The following is a 22,570-nucleotide window of genomic DNA, read 5'->3' as shown; positions in this document are numbered from 1 at the left end:
AGCTAAACAAAAATAATTTGCCTCAATAAATTGAAAATATAGTTGGTTTCATTTTAAGGTTGCCACTGTGTTACCAATACTGACACCCAATGTATGGTATGTGAGTGCTGCAGTTGAAACAAAATGGAAGACACTAGTCAGAGTAGGAATAACAAACATTTTTTAGAATTGTTCTTTGCTTCCTTTACTCTCCATTTTCTTATTTTGAAAATCATTTCTTTCTGCTATTGAATCTATCTCTTTTTACCGTGTTCTCTTTTCACAACAATTCCCTAAAACTAAGAGCATTACACTGCAAAAACTAGCTACATACACGCAGGCATGCACACACACACACACACACACACACACACACACACACACACACACACACACACACACACACAATGTGATGCAGAATTAAAGCAGTAATCACAAAATTTCAAGAAGAAAATATTTTAAAAATATAGTTTTTTTGTTGTTACTTTTTTTGTCGTTTTTGTTTTTTAATTTGTAGACAAAGTATTTTATTTTTAAATTATCCGTTTTGGTGGTAATTTAAAATTTTGATTTTAGAAATAATTTCAGCAGATACAAGATACACAAGCGAAAAGGGGCAAATAGATAAAGAATAAATCAGCCAACCTTTTTGATCTTTCAGATCTATATTTCTTTAAGCATATAAAATAACGGGGCCTTCAGGGGTAGGGAGAGAAGGTGTACAATGACTATAGTCCATAAATTCTGTATGTTTTTCTTTTTTGATAATTGTCTTACAACTGACAGATGTGACAGTGATAAAGTAATTTCGGTTTACATTTATCAAATGAAATAATTACATTTATCAAATGAAATAATTACATTTATCAAATGAAATAATTACATTTATCAGATGAAATAATTATATTTATCAAATGAAATAATTATATTTATCAGATGAAATAATTATATTTATCAGATGAAATAATTACACATAGAAACTATCAGCCAACCCACACCCACTCAAATCTCTGGGAGAATGGTGTGCTAATGACCAGGCCAAAATCTATAAGATTTGCAAAAAGACAAAGCGCAGTCAAAGCTACACCAATATGGATTCAGGAGAGAATAACATCATAATGCATACATTTTATGAATATTCGTATCTGGACATTCTATTTAAATTCTGTTGTCTTTTGCAAAATGACATCTAAAGTGATCGTCATGTGAAAGCCATTTGATGGTTTTCATGCAGAATATAACCTTCAAATAAGCACTCATCATTCAAGCATTTGAAAAACTTTTTAAAAAGAAAATGAAAAAGTTAATGTTCTCTCCATAAACATGTTTTTGCATTAACTATTGACAACATTTGTTAATGTTTTTATCTCCTCTTTCCAAGATGGTAATGGATATCAAGTTCATGCAGCATCAGCTGATATGCATTCGCAGCTACAATTTGCTCATCACACGTGTTTGATGATGACAAGATACCAGTCAAAGCACGAATAGCAGGAGATCCTTTATCTGGTGGCTCAGAATGTCTAATTAATTGAATAGCTTAAAATCTTACAAGCAATAACCATGAGCAGATTAATACCATTACAAATTTGTTGAAAGAGGTGGGGGTAAAAAGTTGGTGGAATGATCAATGGCTACTTCCTGGTCCGGTTTCATTTTGGGAATCGGTGGCAAGGTAAGTGGTTGAATCGGCACTCATAATACTCTGCATCTCAGAGTTGTGTTCTGGGATGATTTCTCGTGGTTTATAAATCTTGGAGGCGATCCACTTGCGTAGAGCAGCCAAGTGGTATAGAATTATCTGGCTGAAGATGGTCTGGGCTATGCACAGGATGCACGTCACAATAGCCTCCGCCGGCACATTCCAGTTGAGCACATTGTATGCGTAATGGCGGCCGTCAAGGATTGTACCGTCATTTAAAAAGTAAGTGGCATTGAATATTGCGTAGATCGACCCCAACATGATGGGGAAGAGCATGTGGAAGATACGTATTGGTGTTGCTGAGATAAAAATGTCCAAAACAACATACACCGTATTTAGCATGTGCTTCGTCTTGCTCATGTTTGTCATGAGAAAGTCTGAAAAAAAAAAAAAAAAAACATTTAAAAATTTAAAAACAAAATTTTACCAATGTGCCATTTCTATGTAAAAAAAGAAAAGAATAAAATAATAATGTAAGTATAAAACTGAGACAATAATCGTTTTTGTTCAAAACTGAGATAATAACAGATTTTGTTAAAAACAGAGACAATTATAGATTTTGTTAAAAACTGAGACAATTATAGATTTTGTTAAAAACAGATAATAATAGATTTTGTTAAAAACTAAGACAATAATAGATTTTGTAAAAAGCTAAGACAATAATAGATTTTGTAAAAAACTGAGACAATAATAGATTTTGTTAAAAACTAAGACAATAATAGATTTTGTAAAAAACTAAGACAATAATAGATTTTGTAAAAAACTGAGACAATAATAGATTTTGTAAAAAACTAAGACAATAATAGATTTTGTAAAAAACTGAGACAATAATAGATTTTGTAAAAAACTGAGACAATAATAGATTTTGTAAAAAACTAAGACAATAATAGATTTTGTAAAAAACTGAGACAATAATAGATTTTGTTAAAAACTAAGACAATAATAGATTTTGTAAAAAACTAAGACAATAATAGATTTTGTAAAAAACTGAGACAATAATAGATTTTGTTAAAAACTGAGACAATAATAGATTTTGTAAAAAACTAAGACAATTATAGATTTTATTCAAAACTGAGACAATAATAGATTTTGTAAAAAACTGAGACAATAATAGATTTTGTAAAAAACTAAGACAATAATAGATTTTGTAAAAAACTAAGACAATAGCTTTTGTAAAAAACTAAGACAATAATAGATTTTGTAAAAAACTGAGACAATAATAGATTTTGTAAAAAACTAAGACAATAATAGATTTTGTAAAAAACTGAGACAATTATAGATTTTATTCAAAACTGAGACAATAATAGATTTTATTCAAAACTGAGACAATAATAGATTTTGTTAAAAACTGAGACAATAATAGATTTTATAAAAAAACTGAAACAATAATCGATTTTGTTAAAAACTGAGACAATAATAGATTTTATTCAAAACTGAGACAATAATAGATTTTGTTAAAAACTGAGACAATTATAGATTTTGTTAAAAACTGAGACAATTATAGATTTTGTTAAAAACTGAGACAATAATAGATTTTGTTCAAAACTGAAACAATAATAGATTTTGTAAAACACTGAGACAATAATAGATTTTGTAAAAAACAAGGACAATAATAGATTTTGTAAAAAACTGAGACAATAATAGATTTTGTAAAAAACTAAGACAATAACAGATTTTATTCAAAACTGAGACAATAATAGATTTTGTTAAAAGCTGAGACAATAATAGATTTTGTTAAAAGCTAAGACAATAATAGATTTTGTTAAAAGCTGAGACAATAATAGATTTTGTAAAAAACTGAGACAATAAAGATTTTGTTAAAAACTGAGACAATAGATTTTATAAAAAACTGAAACAATAACAGATTTTGTTAAAAACTGAGACAGTAATAGATTTTATTCAAAACTGAGACAATTATAGATTTTGTTAAAAACTGAGACAATTATAGATTTTGTTCAAAACTGAGACAATAATAGATTTTGTAAAAAACTGAGACAATAATAGATTTTGTTCAAAACTGAGACAATAATAGATTTTATTCAAAACTGAGACAATAATAGATTTTGTAAAAAACTGAGACAATTATAGATTTTGTAAAAAACTGAGACAATAATAGATTTTGTAAAAAACTGAGACAATAATAGATTTTGTTCAAAACTGAGACAATAATAGATTTTGTTCAAAACTGAGACAATAATAGATTTTGTTCAAAACTGAGACAATAATAGATTTTTTAAAAAACTAAGACAATAATAGATTTTGTAAAAAACTGAGACAATAATAGATTTTTTAAAAAACTAAGACAATAATAGATTTTGTAAAAAACTGAGACAATAATAGATTTTTTAAAAAACTAAGACAATAATAGATTTTGTAAAAAACTGAGACAATAATAGATTTTGTAAAAAACTAAGACAATAATAGATTTTGTAAAAAACTGAGACAATAATAGATTTTGTAAAAAACTAAGACAATAATAGATTTTGTAAAAAACCGAGACAATAATAGATTTTATTCCAAACTGAAACACTAATAGATTTTGTAAAAAACTGAGAAAATAATAGATTTTGTTAAAAGCTGAGACAATAATAGATTTTGTAAAAAACTGAGACAATAATAGATTTTGTAAAAAACAGAAACAATTATAGATTTTATTCAAAACTGAGACAATAATAGATTTTGTTAAAAACTGAGACAATAATAGATTTTGTAAAAAACTGAGACAATAATAGATTTTGTAAAAAACTGAGACAATTATAGATTTTATTCAAAATTGAGACAATAATAGATTTTGTTCAAAACTGAGACAATAATATATTTTGTTCAAAACTGAGACAATAACAGATTTTATTCAAAACTGAAACAATAACAGATTTTATTCAAAACTGAGACAATAACAGATTTTGTTCAAAACTGAGACAATAATGATTTTGTTAAAACTGAGACAATGAAGATTTTGTTAAAACTGAGACAATAATAGATTTTGTAAAAAACTGAAACAATAACAGATTTTGTTAAAAACTGAAGCAATAATAGATTTTGTTCAAAACTGAGACAGTGACAGATTTTGTTAAAAACTAACACCAATTTTATGTTTATTTTTATATTGAATTCTTATCCCATACAAGGCACAGCGCCATTTTGAAGTAGTGATGTACTATCTGGGACATAAATTGTAGTTATACTATATACGGAGTAGAGCAACAAGGTGTTTGTTTACATTATACTTGAACTTCTTCATGTCAGTAAAATTGGGGAAGTTGAAACACAGAAAGGAATTCTAAAGTCCAGCAGTTCTGGGGAGGAAACTATTAAAGTAGAAAGCTTTCTGACATCTGGTGATCTCTACTGGATCAGAGTTGGGACTTTGCTGATTGTCTGGTTTGCCGAGGATATTTAGATCGAAGACATACAATGGTTTGTAATTTGTCAGAGCATTCACCACTAAAATACTCGTAAAACAGACAGAGGGATGCAACATTTCATCGATGAGACGAAGCTTGAAACTTAGCTGACAGTTCAGGACCTATAAGTTGACGACTCTCTTTTGAACACTGTCCAGAAGTGATAGCCTAGTAGCAGATGCACCAATCAAATGTGACAACAATACTCCATACATGGGCGAATAGTGGCCTTGTAAAGGTATAGGATGCTTTCAGATGTAAGTAACTTTTTAGCACAGTAGAGAGAGAGCTCACCTTCCTCACAGCAGCTTTGGCAATGCCCTTGATGTATCTGTTCCAACTCATGTTCCCTGTGAATATTAAGCTGAAGTGTTTGAACGAAGTACTTTTAGGTAAAATAGCTATTGATGGTTGAGAAGGTTTCTTGTAATTAGTAAAAGAAACAAGCTTAGTTTTGGAAGCATTGAACGTTACCATACATTTTTGACCCCATTCCACTATAGACTGGAGGTCTTCCTCAAGGTTTTCAGCCATTGCCTTGGATATGTGTTCATTTGTTTTCCTCTTGTGCCTGTTATAACAGGCACAAGAGGAAAACAAATGAACACATATCCAAGGAAAACAATTGAACGTTACCATACATTTTTGACCCCATTCCACTATAGACTGGAGGTCTTCCTCAAGGTTTTCAGCCATTGCCTTGGATATGTGTTCATTTGTTTTCCTCTTGTGCCTGTTATAACAGGCACAAGAGGAAAACAAATGAACACATATGAATGTGGTAAATATGCCCATCTCAGAGACAGTTTTATCAGGAAGGTCATTTATGAATATCAGGAATAATAAAGGTCCAAGTATTGACCTCTGAAGTACACCCGCAATTATATCATATTGTTTTAACGTATGATCATCGAGGACAACCTGGATTCTACTCTTACTTAAGAAGGGTTTAATTATGTTAAGTATCTGTCCAGTAATACCATATGATCTGATTTTCATGAGAAGACCATCGTGCTATACTGTTATACCCTGTCAAAAGCTTTTCCTCACCTCCCCTGCCTTATCCAGTGCATGATATATACATTCAGAGATTACAGTTAGGATTATGTAGTAAAACGGGCTTGTCTAAATCCATATTATTAGTTGGACAGAAGTTTAGCAACTGCAAAGTGGTGGACTAGAGCTTGATTAGTTATGAACTCAAATATTTTGGCAAAAAGAGGGAAGAGGCTAATGGGGCGATAATTTAATGGGTTGGTTCTTTCGTCAGCATTCTTGTAAACTGGCACCACAGAAGCAGTTTTTCAGCAATCAGGGAAGCAAGATTCGTTGGCATTTGTTGAAAAGTTTGGAGAGAATTGGAGCAACTCAGTAGAAAATCAGGGAGGGAGTGGTTTGCTGGGTTCAAAGTAGAGTTTGAGGTAAACTGACATGCAAGCATGTTAGCTTTCTCGGTTGCTATGCAAACAACCTTATAGTTGTTGGATAGTGGGGAACTTGTTGATTGGCCATTATTTACTACACTGGTGTAGATTTTCCATACAGCAACCAGACAAACTAAAAAACTTGTTAGACAAGGATGGTCCAGTCCAATCATGTTACCATACATGGTAAACAAGCACCCACCAAAATGCCCAGGTTTAGGAGAAGGCAGATGTGAGGTACGGCATTCATTACCCTAGTCAGGAAACAAGGCTAAGCACTAGGCGTCTCTAATGAGTCCCTATGATCGCACTTCTGCTCCTGGCTAATAGGCAAAGGAGTATGGAAGCCGAGCGATAGGCAGAGCTTATCTACTCCTTAGCTTACGTTTGCAAACTGGTGATTTGATTGAGTCACCAGCTCTAGGGAGGAAGTTGACTAGTATTGAGGAGGACTCCCTCCCTGTTTTGGTGTATGAGGTCAATGGCGCAGGTTTATCATCGGAGTTTTCCTTCTCCCAGATGGATGACCTGACCAGATCTACAGGTCCATCAGTACGGAGAGGGTTACCCCAGTGCCTGGTTTCAAAGCCAGGTATTTCTATGACCCTTGCATGGATAGTTAGGATTAACTGCGTCAGTATCTAAAATAATTTGTATCTGCTGTGAAGAACAGGATTAAGATTGGAAGATATGGTTATTCACACATTTTGAGTGGAAATGCGGGTGGGAGTATGGGGTGTAGATTTATGGTTAGAGTGAAACGAGGATTAAATATGGTTGATGGGTTCATAAACACATTAGAAAAAATATAGTATAAAGAGATAATGTAAGATTCGAAATGAGCTTCAGGTGTTAGTTTTCATGTCAAAGCAATCACCAATATTTTGGCTCATCTAAGGGAAAGAAAGATATAGTTGCTACTTAATATAGATCGCTTTAAATATAAGTACAAACGCTGATTATTAAGTATCTATCTGATAGATAAGCTATAAAATATAGTTTTAAGTTATAAGCTAATGCATGCCTTCTCAATAAATAACTATAGATGTTTAGTATCGGTTTTTAAAGGTCAGCCTTCTAAATTTAAGGTTTGTGCAAAGTATGTGATTAAGGTCAGCCTTCTAAATTTAAGGTTTGTTCAAAGTATGTGATTAAGGTCAGCCTTCTAAATTTAAGGTTTGTGCAAAGTATGTGCTTTTATAGCTGTTTGAAGAGAAGAGCAATTGGTTATTTGTCCACTTGGAACAGGAGAGATGATATAACTTACAAGAATACAGTATTAATATACATTAGGATATATAGAGATTCGGGTACAGTTTAGGAGTATAAGGATTTGGAATAATATTTATCATGCAAAATAGACACAAGAAGTCGTCTTGGAGGCAAAGTAACTAGTCCTTTTAGCTTGACATTTAGAAAATAATTTGTGTCAGTTATTTTAGTATCATACATACGTAACCATATACACTAAATTAGGCAACACGCAGAACCTACCTTCAACTTATGTGATATAAGTTTGCAAACTGGGGAATTTGTTAATGCCACCATCTCTAGAAAGGTTTGCAAACTGAGGAATTCGTTAATTTCATCAGCTCTAGGAAGGTTATCAACTTTGACCCAGGAGGCTCCTCTTCCCCAGTGTTTCAGTGCAATATCATGGAATAAAATGTATAGGTTTATATCAGAGCCTTCACTTCTCCCAGATGAGTAACCTGGCAAGATCTACGAATCAATCACACTAAAAGGGGGTAGCCATGCAGCAGAGTTTATTAGCACCCATGCATGACTGGTAAAATAAAGTTCTGCTGTTTTCTATCCAGATAGATTTTATTAAAAACTGAGACAATTATAGATTTTATTAAAAACTAAGACAATTATAGATTTTATTAAAAACTGAGACAATTATAGATTTTGTTAAAAACGGAGACAATTATAAATTTTGTTAAAAACTGAGACAATTATAAATTTTGTTAAAAACTGAGACAATTATAAATTTTGTTAAAAACTGAGACAATTATAGATTTTGTTAAAAACTAAGACAATTATAGATTTTGTTAAAAACTGGGACAATTATAAATTTTGTTAAAAACTGAGACAATTATAAATTTTGTTAAAAACTGAGACAATTATAGATTTTGTTCAAAACTGAGACAATTATAGATTTTGTTCCAAACTGAGACAATTATAGATTTATAAGACAAACAGAATTGACATCCAACTCATCATAGCTGAAAAGGTTATGAAAAAATGATTTGATTAAAAGATTTCCAGAGAAATAGTTTCTTTCATGGCCGAAAAATTTGCAGAGAACTCATTCTCTGAATAGCTTCTGATTTTTTTTTCAAATCCTGTACATATTATGTTTTAGCTAAGATCAATTATCTATAAACCATTAAAAAAATTAGTGAATAATGGTAATAAGAAATTAAAACTCAATTTTTTATATTGTGTAAAAATTTATAAAATCTTATTTTAGATCTACTTTAGCATTGGTAGAGAAATTAGAAACCTTTTGGGGATAAAACAAAAGATATTGATTCTAAAAGCTTTCCATTAACTTGAAAAATAATTTCTTTCTTAAAAAATTCAAAGGATGACATTTCTGGAATACTTTCTTCGAAATGTTATCAAAGAAGTGCCATTCAAATTGTTTCAGAAGGGTTTATCAATGTGTCAATTAGGAGTAAAATCGTTGTTAAGGTACATTTATCTGAGATGTTGATTTCAATCAGAATGCCAACTTCACTTAAAAATATAGTTTGTTTTCTTTTATTAAAACCACAATCTTGTTTGATCGAAGGCAATAAAAGACAAGTAAAGAAAATAATTTACAACAAAACGAAATAGAAATCAATTAAAATTAATTTATTTGTTTACACACCAGAATAAAGACACTAAAATACAAACAAAAAACAAACAATTAGTAAATTTAAAAAATTAAACAGCATCCTAATGGCTAATGTGACTGAGTTTAATGAATGAAAATTATAACAAAGATATACTCCACTTTGCTCTAACAAAATTTAGAAAAGAAAATATGATGAAAATTTTTTTCACAGTAAAGTTAAATATTACCTGATAAAATTCAAATTGATTATTCATGTCCTTACATACAATGTTTTAAACATTAAAATACAGTGCAGCAAAATACTAACCCAATTTACAAAAGTTGTGCAAATTCTGCACAAATAGGGTATTTGGATGAGCAAGTAAAACTCAAGTAATGAATAAAGTTTTTTTTTTCCTTTATTTTTTTGCATGTATGGGTTTCGGGTATGTGTGGTTCAAATATTGAATAAAAAGAATATGTTTTTGTTACTGTCTATTGGTCTTTTGATTTAAAAAAAATTGGTTCATTAGTTTTTCACACAAAACTTTATATAAAGTTAGTTTAAACACAAAAATCACTGAGTCATATTAAGAGGGGTGGGGTGGGATGTGGTCTCGTTTGTACCCTAAAAGACTAAAATGACCTCAAATCACATTTTTTGGTAAATATCTAAAATTTACTTCCTTATTTCATTTAAAATTTCCTAAAAGTTAAGATTAATGGTAATTTACATAAAACAAGTATTGATTGCATCTGGGAAAAACCTGTAGACTTTATTTGTACAAACAAGATGATTTAAACAATTTTATGTAAATAGAAATACTTACTGGAATGTTCCATAAAGAAAATAAATGACCAATATGAAATGGTGATGACAATGGCAGTATTGGCACCCAGATTATACAGTAGCCACTGTATCTTCAGACAGATGGGCATTTCTTGGAAATATTGTTGATCTATAGTGAAAGAAATTGTATAAATTCAAATAAAATGTTTAAATAAACGAATAAGGAAGGAAACAATGACTTAAATTAAAATTCTAAGCAGATATGAATATAAAACAATAGCAGAATCATGCATATATATATGTGTATGACAGACAGAGGTTACAAGTCATTCAGTGAATTGACAACGTGTAGAGAAGAAGAGTAAGAGAGTCTAAAGAGGTGACATACACCAGTGATCTTGGTAGGTTTATAAAAAACGCCAGTACCAATTTCAGCATCATTAACTTTTCTTTACTTTTTCTTAAAGAGGAGGTGTATTACAAGTTTGATCAGATTTAGTTTTGTGCAGTATCAATGTTTTTGCCCACTTTGAAAACATTTGCTTAAAATTGATTTTCGATTTGATAACACAGAAAAACAAAGATGACTTCTGTATGTAATAATTAGGGCTGTCACAACAGAATATTCTTTTCATTCTTTTGACTCTCAAGTATATATCCGACACAGTAAGACACAGTCAATCAACCGAGAACCACATCAGTCTATATAAAAGCATATAAGATATTAACGGATATATACTCAAGAGTCAAAACAATGAAAGAATATGCTGTAGTCACAGCCCTAGTAATAATACTGGGTAACAGTTGAGGATCACTCTTTGCTGAGACCATTTTTTATTTTTGTTTTCCTTACAAAACTAATTTTTCATATTTTTCCAATGGGTAACCTGGCAAGATCTACGGATCAATCACACTAAAAGGGGGTATCCATGCAGTGGGGTTTAGACCAGGTTTATTAGCACCCATGCAACTAATATAAAACCTTAAATGAATAATAAACAAATTAAAACAAAATGAATGTAATATCTTTCTTTTAAAAATTCTTTTTCTCCAACTGACTCTTCTCTTTCCACCTCTCTCTCTCTCTCTGGCAATTTATTCAGTATAATAGAAAGAAAGAAAACAGAAAGAAAGCAAGAAAGAAAAATAAAATTAACTGATTGATCTAATTTCAATGTTTTTGAAACACCTACCCATAAAAAGGGAAAAATGTATTAATCTGTTTTCTGTATTAAAATTTTTTTTTTTTTTTTACTATAACCAGATCAGAATCCCACTGAATCCAATGCTTTCAGTTTTGTAAGTGTATTCTTGTTTCTGACTTTTATCCAGAAACACACACGCTTATGACTTATTTATATAATAATAATAATTGGTTTCATAAAGTTTGCTACTTAAAGCCAAAATTTAGAATGAATATTTCATTCATAAGTTCCTTGTAAACATAACACTAAAACATTTGCATTTATTCATATGAATAAATATTCACATTTTGTAATTTCGATACAAATTTCTTTATCTTTTAAATAAGACCATAATGAAAGAAGAAATCACTTTGTCTGAGCAATGGTGCAGGAGCATTTTTTTCACTTACGATTTAAAAATTGAACGACAATGTATTTAAAATGAAAATGTTTATTTAAAAAGAAAAACGTTGAAAGAGTTGAAGAAAATGAAACCGATATTGAAGTCTTTTCATAAAAAATAAAAATGTGTAGAAAATTGAATATGGAAAAACGACATTATACTAAAAGTTAAAATTGATATCGATATGGCAGTGAGGTAGTATTTATAGCAAAAACTTTTGGAACTGTATTAGGAAGTCAACTTTATGAAAGAACAATTTTACAATTTTGCCAATTTGATGGATTGTTTATAAAAACTCCAAAGATACTTTGAAGGTTTCTTGGAGTTAAAGGATAGATTTGAAGTAATATTCATTATTATCATATTTTGTAAAAAAATAAAAATAAAAATAAAAATAAATAAATAAATAAAAAAAACAACAATGGACGTCTTGGAAATGATTTTACTAAATCAATAAAAGAGATAAAAATGAAAAGTTAAAAAATTATGAAGTGAGTTAAAAAGGTAACCTCCTTTTTTATTTATAAGGCATGGAAATTACAATATATTTGTTAGCATTAGCAATTGTAAAAAAACTTATCTCCTACTCTAAATTCTAGCAATTGTAAAATTACGAAATTAATAGAACAGAACCTCCTTGTTCCACCAATTTTAGTTTGAAGAAAGTCAGATGATAGCACATGTATATGTGGAGATCTATACAAAACTTATCTCCTACTCTAAATTCTAAAGGGCTTTCTTTTCGCTAAATTTTCAAGGTGTTCACACATAGTTAAAAAAATAGAATTTCGTTTTTGGGTGTTTTAGCTGAGGGCATTAATCTACAAATTTGCCAAAATCATTAGTATTAGCCAATATTAGTAGTGGTATTACTATTATTATTATCTGTACCTTTTGTTTTTCTTTTTACAGCAACACATATCAATCTACTACATATATCTTATATTGATAGTAGCATAACTGATTAAAGGAAAAACTATGCATGCCTGTCCCATTCTTCCTATGTTAAAAGAGCTTTTCTAAAAAGTAACTACATTATTTCCAAACTCGTTTTTAAAATGGAAAGATGACTTGGTAAACTATTCTATTCTAGCATCATCTTATTTTGCAGATCAATCGTTATTTTCAAATTGCATTTTGTCAATTAATGACTAACTAATGCAACGTCAATTACAAAGAAAATATTTCGGAAAATATTTAGAAAGATCTACTCATAGTGTATGTTTTTTTTTATGTTTGTGAAAATATAGGTAGACATTACACAAAAGTTTTACAGTAATTTGAGAAAACAAAAAAAAGAAGAAAAGCAACACATATCTATTTATGATTTAAAAAGAATTGGAATCCGTAAATATTTTAGAATCGTCTCATCACTAATATATATATATAACCCTATGCTCAAATGGATCTGTACTTCAAAAATTATGAACAAGAGGTGAATAGCCGATCTGATAGAACATCTTAGCATCCTTCTTTGGAAGTAATCCTGACGCATGGAAGATTGAGATGGTTTGGGCATGTGAAGAGAATGGATGGCAACCTTTGGCAACACAGAATGCTGTTTTTTGATATTAGAGGCAAATACCGCAGCTGACCAAAGAAGCGAAGATTAGACAACATCAAGGCTGACTTCCACACTAAACACCACAGAGTATCTGGTCAATTACCGTAATGCTTGGAGAGCAGCTATGAACCTCAATGGTGATGCAACAAGAAAGTGTCTAACCCCAGCAGATAAGAATAGAAGATATTCACATATACATGTATATATGCATATATGTATATAGCATTAATTCAAAGTGGGATTCATACCATTTCCAATGGCCTTAGTACAAGTGATGCAGTTGCCCTGACAGAAGAGAGCACACAGCATTTGATGTCTATAAACACATCATGCCATTATCACATTCCTTCTTTTGAAGATTACAATATTACATAGCATTTTTTTTTTGAATATACGGTTTGATTAAGTTTTTTCAATGTACATCACAATTTCTTGCAAAAATCTTGCTAATACCGACAGAATACGAAACAAGTGGTTTAAACATTTGAAATAGAAAATTTGTGGATTCTTTAAAGACATGATAGCATTACCATGGAAACAATAGCATCAGTATTAGAAGCAGTCACACGTGTTAAGTCAAGAGAGAGGGAGAAAGACTGTGTGTGTGTGGGGGGGAGAAGACTGGGTGGGTGGGGGATCATTACCAATAGCAACTCTATAAGAAGCAGGTGGCAGGAAGATTCTAGGTAGCAGCAGAATGAAAATATTTGTAACACTAGTGTATCAAGTTGCTTACAATGGAATCGAAGGATGGGTGGGAGAATAGGAAGAGGAAATTTAGAAATGTGATGGTAAAAATAAAATCTATTTTATCTGCATAGAATAAAGCAAAAGAAAGAAAAATGATAAAAAGGGAGAATATTGAAATGAGAAGAAGGGTGAGAGTGGGTTAGTGCCAGATAGATAATTGGTAAATGGATGGGAGAGTAAATGAAGAAGGATTGAGGATGGTGGTGGGTAAAAAGAGGAGAGGGAAGTTGGAAGAAAGTATTCAAATGTGAAAATAGATTAATATGAAAAAAAGAAAAGTGAGAATGCAGAAAAAGGGGGATAAGAAATAGGTAAAATTGAAAAATAGGGAAAAAAGAAAACACATAACGAAACTGGTATAGACTTTGCCTTTTCAATGAATGACTTAATAGTTTTGAAGAGGCAAAAAAGGGAACAGTAAAAAGGAGATAATTTAGTAAACATGCCCAATTGTTAAAAAAAATTCAGAATCATTGAAGATAAGAAAAAAAGAAAATATGCAAAGAAATAAATTAAAATAACAAAACAAAAAGGAAATAAATCGAAAAGAAAATGAACGAATAGAATTTATACATATTTTAGTAAGTAAACTGCAGTGGATTCAAAACTCCTTACAAAGAATTACATTCTATCTCAAGAAAATAATATTAAAATCTATAGGCTAAATCACATCGTTTTTGTACAGACATTATCACCTTTCACACACATTAAAAAAATGAAATCGTTTGATTAGAAAATATAGTGATTAATTAATTTAATGTTTCTATGGTAAAAAAAAAGTCTGACTTAAATTATTTAAAAATTAATGGTTTCGAAATCAAATTATGTTTTTCTATCAACGAAAATAGTATAATTTTAAATAAATACATTTAAAATAGTTTCATTCATTTTATTTATTTGAAGAACGTTTAGCTAACAATCATTTTTACTATGAGAAATAAGGATATTTATTGCCTTTAAAAGAATTAAATAGCTACAATTTTAAATAAAGAAACATTGGTTCTATTTATATTCAAACTGAAGAAAAAAGATTTGTTTTTTTTTTAAAATAAATCCTGACAGACACTATTTCAAAAAGAATATTATTTTTAACCATGAATTGTTGTAGAAAGCAGCATAAAATTTCCACTTGTAATCTTGTAATCCACTGACCCACTAAATTATCGCCCCATTAGCCTCCTCCCACTTTTTGCCAAAATATGAGTCCTTAGTTAATGAAGCCCTAGTCCAACACCTAACATCTGCTAAACTCCTGACTGACAAACAATATGGATTCAGGCAAGCCCGTTCAACAGCAGATATCTTAACTGTAGTCTCTGAACGTATATACCGTTCACTGGACAAAACAGAGGAGGGTAGAGCGGTAGCCCTTGATATATCTAAGGCTTTTGACAGGGTATGGCACGATGATCTAAGAAAAATTAGATCATATGGTATCACTGGAAGAATACATAATGTAATTAAATCCTTCTTAAGTAAGAGAAAAATCCAAGTTGTCCTCGACGGTCGTACATCCAAACAATATGATGTAAATACAGGAGTACTCCACTAAAATTGTTTCAGAGATGGGTATATTTGCCGATCACACCACCCTCTATAACAACCATGAGGGGAAAACAAATGAACACATATCTAAGGAAATGGCAGAAACACTAGAGGATGACCTCCAATCTGTAGTGGAATGGGGACAAAAATGGATGGTCACATTCAATGCTGCCAAGACTAAGCTTGTTTCCTTCAATAACTACAAGAAACCTTTTCTACCATCAATAGCAATGGCCAAGAACACACTGCCTGAAAGTACTTCCTTTAAACTCTTCGGCCTAACGTTTACAGGTAACATGAACTGGAATATATACATTGAGAGCATTGCCAAGGCTGCTGCAAAGAAGGTGGGCTCTCTCTACTGTGCCAGAAAATTACTTACACGTGAAAGTATTGTGTACCTCTATAAGGCCATCATTCGCCCATGTATGGAGTACTGTTGTCACATTTGGGCTGGTGCATCTGCTGCTTGTCTCTCACTCCTGGACAGGGTTCAAAAGAGAGTCACCAACCTGATAGGTCCTGAACTGTCATCTAGGCTTCAGCCTCTGTCCCATCAACGAAATGTTGCATCCCTCTCCCTGTTTTACAAATACTTTAATGGTGAATGCTCTGACGAACTGCAAGCACTTGTACCTCCCCAACAAACCTGACAAGCAACTAAGTCCCACCCCTTTACAAGTTTTTGGAACTCCCTTCCGGAATACTGCGTTCCCAACTGTACTGATATGCAGAAGTTCAAGTGTCACGTGAACAAACACCTTTCTACTCATCTCCCTTCATAATGCCCCCGCAAATTATGTTCCCGATAGTAGCCCCCTACTTCAAAGTGGCACTTGCCTTGTTTGAGGTGAAAATTGAAAAAAAAAGAAAAAAACTATTATTACAGGATGACCAAAAAAAAAAACAAAAGCTAAATGGAGGCCATCTAGAACATATGCTGTAGAACGGAGAAAAAAAGGCCAAAGACCCTAGTGTCTTGATGTGATGTTTTGAATATAATAAACTAGTTATGACCAAAGTTTCATTTCATTCGGACAAAACACTAAGAAACGGGGCCTAATTAGAGTTGGGGCCCGTTATTTTTTTTTTTTGGGGGGGGGGGGTCACCTTGTATTATACTCACAATAGAATGACCTTTTTATAGCAAAGAAAAAAAAACCCTAACTGACATGTCCCATGAAACAAATATATTTGTTTGAAGTAACCGAGTTATCTTGGCTACATATTCAAATAATAATCTAATAAGTTGCTTTACTTAATAGGTGTTCGTGGTTTAAGCTGGTATATATCCTTTAGCATGAGGTTTTCGGCATACCTTTAGACGTTTTCCAAGCTGATCTAAGAGACGGTATATATAGCTTAAGTCAATTATATTCATTACATCACTAACGTGATAAAAATTTTGTTTTTCTTTTCAGATATTTGCAAAAAAAAAAACGCAACTTTTACGTATTTGGGAAATATTTTCGATCCTAAAGGCAAACTAGTGTTTTTCTGTCATTACCACTATTTTTAAGGATGGAAACAACAATTCATCATAAATGATTTCAGGCAAAACCTTTTGAATGTAATATTACATATTTGTCAAAGATTTTAATTTATTTTGTTTGGACCTCTATTGTTCCTAATATTCATTAATGACCTCCCGACAAAATTGCCTCTGAGATGGGTATATATGCTGATGACACCACACTCTATAACAGGCATGACAGGAAAACAAATGAACACATATCTAAAGAAATGGCAAAAACACTAGAGGATGACCTCCAATCTGTAGTGGAATGGGGATAAAAATGGATGGTCATATTCAATGCTGCCAAGACTAAACTGATTTCCTTCAATAATTACAAGAAACCTTCTCTGCCACCAATAGCAATGGCCAGTGACTCTTTATCTGAAAGTACATCTTTCAAACTGCTCGGCCTAACGTTCACAGGAAACATGAGTTGGAACAATTACATTGAAAGCATTGCCAGGGCCGCTGCGAAGAAGGTAGGTTCCCTCTACCGTACTAGAAAACTACTAATACCCAAAAGTATCCTTTACCTCTATAAGGCCACCATTCGCCCATGTATGGAGTATTGCTGTCACATTTGGGCTGGTGCATCTGCTACTAGTCTCTCGCTCCTGGACAAGGTTCAAAAGAGAGTCACCAATCTGATAGGCCCTGAACTGGCATCTAAACTCCAGCCTCTGTCCCATTGACGAAACATAGCATCCTTCTGCCTGTTCTACAAGTATTTTAATGGTGAATGCTCTGATGAACTGCAGACACTTGTGCCCCCACAATGTAGACACCCTCGACAAACATGACAGGTAGCTAAATCCCACCCCCACACAGTAGAGATCCCTAGATATAAAAGATCTTTCTACTCCAGTAGTTTTTCCCCAGAACTGCTAGACTCTGGAATTCCCTGCCACGTCCCTGCTTCCCCAACTGTACTGACATGCAGAAGTTCAAGTGTAGCGTGAACTGACATCTTGTTGCCCAAATCCCAACATAGTTCCCCAGTAGTTGTTGCCCCTGATAGTAGCCCCCTACACCAAAGTGGCAATGCGCCTTGTTTGGGGTGAAAATGTAAAAAAAAAAAAAATTGGGGTGTCAAACGATTGAGGTCAAACTATCATTCTCTTTAGGCTAACAATAATTGAATCAGGTAATCACATTTTTTGGTAAATTTGGGACAAATTCTAATGAAGTAATTCTTGGATATTAATAAATATATTGCAAGTTTGTCACATTTAGCAGGTATTTTCACTCATTGGTGGGTAAACTAGAATCTTGCTATGATCAGCAGTTCACCGCTCTTGTTTTTGGTTTCTTCATTTTTGTTTTGTTGACCAATAAAAGGGAATTTTATATAATTACAAAAGATTGCAATGTTTGACGATTTGGTAGTGATGGTGACAGAAATGGGGCAAGTTAATGTTTTTCTATGAATACCAACTAACTGATTGCTCAGAACATCGATCGCCTGCAATCAGAGACGTGCAACCAAGCGAATACCCTCCATCTAACACCTGCTCTACTCTGAAGACCTTGCTTTTTGAGATTGAATTTATTGAAGCACTGAGATCTCACAAAATTATTAACCATCTCATCAACAACCCAGAGCACCTTTTCATCAGCATGTGTAACATATGTGAACATGTCTTCAAAGTCAGAAAACAGATCTCATAATTTTTGCAAACATTTTTTTCACTCAAAATTGTTAGAACAAATTTAAATTGATTGTTGTCTGTCAAAACATTGCATCCTTTAAAACTCTTGTGCTTCCCAAAATCTGTCAAAACTACAGATGATGTCCCTCTCTCTCTCTATAGGGTCATTTGAATAAAAATTATGGACCTGACACTAGGCGCCTGCATGGGAAAAAACAATAAACTTGATCACTTGTCTCCCCCACCCCCGAAAAAGATGAGTTAAATATATATTTGAAAGGTAATTTTTCACAAAAAGTTTACACAATCAAGTCAACCCCAAGTTAGGTCCATTCAGTAAAACGACAATGGTTGAATAAAATGCCCTTACAATGTGATTACAGTGACAATGCCATTCCAAGGGGGAACTTCAGATAGTCACATATAATAACAACCGAAAAGGATATCAGTGTTAGATGACGATTTGAGCCCAAGTAGAATTTACCCATTGAATTTCATTGTGTGCATCTCCCGCCTACACAACCAACCATCCAACATGGACAATAAAGATATATTGTTATATTTTCATATGTGTTATCATTCTTTTAAACACAGTAGAAATACAATATAATAATATAGATGCACATTTGAGGAGTTGCAGTGTGATTTCGTTATTATTTGAATTTTTTTTTAGTTTTATTAAATTGGAAGAGAATCTGGAATTGGTTGACGAGTCAATTATATGTCTCAATTTACCAAACCTATAAATGCATATAAGTGTGGCCAGCTGTAATTGTTTTGGCTATAAGTCAAGGGTTATTAAAAAATGGGGTTGATAACATTTACAAGCATGGAATCACATTCGTGGTGTGCAATATTTTTGCATCTAAATCTGGCTCACATGATTATAACCTTATTACAAAGTTAAGAAAAAAAAAGGACCACTAGATTACAGTTGATGCTTGTTAGTTTGGTCAGCAGCCAAACATCACAATATGCAAATCCATAAACAGTGCCATTTACTCATCTCAACATCGAAATACCAAAGAAATATTAGCTTACATCAATTATTAGAAAAATCATGGAGAAGTTAATCAAAATTGATTTAATGTTTTGAAATTTTTGCGATGATTATAATTTATATTATTTCAATTATTCTGATTATTATTCTCAACTAGGATATTATATTAGCATGAACACAATGCTTAAACATATTGGTTAACAATCAATTTTAAGTGATAGTCTTCTGGAGGTTGAAGGTTCAATCTTCACTATTGGCAATGATGACTAAAAAACATAAATTAAAAAAATACAAACCATTTTTACCAAAAAACAAATTTTTTGAGACATTATAAATAGCGCATTTTGTGGAACAAATTTGCAGAAGAACAAATATGAGAAAAAATTATTTTTATTCAAATTTATATTCCACCTTTCCAAAAACAAAATAAATAAAAAAAAATGCCATGAAATAAAGAAAGTTTATGAACAAAAAATTACACACAAGTGCATGCATTTAAAAAACATAAAAGTTATTTTTGTTTTCCAAAAACATTTATTGTCATACAATCTTTGAAAATTGTTTTCCTATTATATTAAGGAAATGTGTGTGACCGAGACTACACCCTAACATGGTTTGGCGGATCTGAACAATGCTGATCATAGCTTTTAGATTTCACCTTTTCAGTTCTTCGTACTTTATTTTTCGGCGATTATCATTGATTACAGGCATAACTTTCAAATTACCAAAAATTAAAAAAAAAAAAAACAAAAAAAAAAAACAATTAGTGGATTTGAATAATGCTGCCTCAACCATTTATTTTTCACTTATTCGTAAATTTTTCAGGCGATTATCAGTGCTTACAAGCTTAAATTTGGAATTATAACGTTCTATTACAGTGAACACGAAAAATTGTATACATCTTACCAACAGAAAAGGGAAACATTTAATGGCTAGGGGCAGCATTAACAACTGATGTGGCAAAAAAAGTGTGTGTTCCATTTATTAGAACATTATCATTACAAATGGATCCCCGACTTTTACAGTCATTAAAAATACTATCTTAAATTTCTTTTTTAATCTGAAAATTAAGCCTGTATTCGATGATAATCGCTGGAAAAAATTACTATACTTTACTGTACTATAGAAGTAATAGAAATGATTATATATCTTCTAAGAATTTTCAATTTATATATTCTTATTTGGATTTTATCCGAGTAATTCTTAGATAACTGTTCTGTGAAGGTTTGGAAAAAAGAGAGAAAAAACTAATATTTGAAAATAAAGAAATATTATAGGTAAAATTAAGTATTATGGTGCATTTCAGACGCCCTCTTCTCTGCGAAAAAAATATCTTTCTTGACTGTCACTATTGCATAAATACATTGATATTCACCCTCTCTAAATTTTATTCCCTAAATTTGAAAAAAACATTTCTTCAAAATAATACTTCATTTTATGTAACAAAGTTATAACATTAATACCAAAAACTGTAAACTTTATAACTGTAAAAAAAGGGAAATGCGATGATGCTTGCAGAGAAATTAAATAAGAAAATGTTTTTTAACTAAATATGTTCATTTGCTTTTATGATTTTTTTTTCAATATAAGTATGTTTATTTACATATTCTTTTAAATATATTTCTTTAGAGACACATTTTCACAGTAATTAACGAATACAGAATATCCGTGAACTGATTCTTTTATAAATATGTTTACTTAGTTCTATGAATGTATCGCATATAATTTTTGTAAAAACTAATTTAGATTTTATTTTCACATTTCTCATACTAACATAAAAGAGCATATTAAAAATTATTTAACATTACAAACATAAACATTTATTTGATAAAAAATAGTTTACGGATATTTTCATTTATTATATTTGAAAGCAATATTTTTCTTTAAAAAATGTACAAAAATAAGCATATTTATTTGTATAAAAAACGGTTGTCCTTATTAAAAAAAACAGATACAGAAAAATCTTTACAATGTACATACTCTTCACAAAATGAAATAGTCATATTCCAAAAAATATATACATTGATCAAGTAATATTTTTATTTTACTAAGAAAAAGATTTACAACGTTTACTGATTCTACTATTAAACTATTGAACATAAGGCTGAGTACACTTCAAACTGAGTTATCTCCCCTTTATTTCATTGGATTTCATCATTGTAGACAAAAAACTACAACTTGCTTAGCCATAAAATTTAGTTTTACTGAATTAAAAATTACTTGATCAAATGACATGATTTTTGGATTATTTCATCTCCGTTTCATGACTAGTATGTATATTATACAGACTTTTCTGTATTTTCTTTACTTTTAATTGCCGTCATATGTGCAATTTAGAACTTGCATTAAAAAAAAAACAACAACAGTTTGCTTAACTATTCCCCTTTTTAAAACTCATCCAATAACATTTTTTCATTCTTTTCTCCTTTTTTTAATGAATTATTTTCAATTTCCCTTTGCTGGTTTAGTAAATTTTTTTTTTTTTTTGCGTTTCGATTTTAACAGTCTTACAGATGCTCTTTGAGGAGAGGCTTAAGTCTGTGACTCCAGCTCTGTAATCTGAATTTCGGTGGGCAGATGTGCTTTAAACAGTTTCTTTTCATTTCTTCCATTGATTTATTATCAATAAGCGACTAAACTTTCATGAAAAAAAAAAAAAAACAATCATCTAAATTTTCTAATTAAACATTTTTAAGTGAATGCTCACAAACATGTCCATATAAAACCAATCCCTCATACTTTTCCCTTTTGTCTTTTGTAAACATTAAGTTTTTACAATTTTTTGTTGTTTGTCATTGAATTAAAATGCCCTGTAGAATATCAGACTTAAGTT

The 22,570-nt window shown here is 31.2% G+C and overlaps 1 protein-coding gene across 1 annotated transcript in view; it reads right to left on the bottom strand.

Annotated features, from left to right (window-relative positions):
* Window positions 1–730: 730 nt before the first annotated feature.
* Window positions 731–22,570, bottom strand: part of LOC145278210 (uncharacterized) — a 238,015-nt gene continuing 216,175 nt past the window's right edge. Inside the window, exons 5-6 of the mRNA XM_080130497.1 lie at window positions 10,167–10,295; window positions 731–2,058 (exon numbers count right to left, since the gene is read on the bottom strand). Coding sequence (XP_079986623.1) covers window positions 1,607–2,058; window positions 10,167–10,295 — 581 coding nt within the window. The 3' untranslated portion in view covers window positions 731–1,606. The remainder of the gene's footprint in view (window positions 2,059–10,166; window positions 10,296–22,570) is intronic.

Source organism: Euprymna scolopes, chromosome 6 (assembly GCF_053919585.1).
Source record: "Euprymna scolopes isolate OS-2025 chromosome 6, ASM5391958v1, whole genome shotgun sequence".
NCBI classification, from domain to species: Eukaryota; Metazoa; Mollusca; class Cephalopoda; order Sepiida; family Sepiolidae; genus Euprymna; species Euprymna scolopes.
Note: the sequence above shows the minus strand (reverse complement) of the source record. Positions and strands in the feature narration are given on the sequence as shown.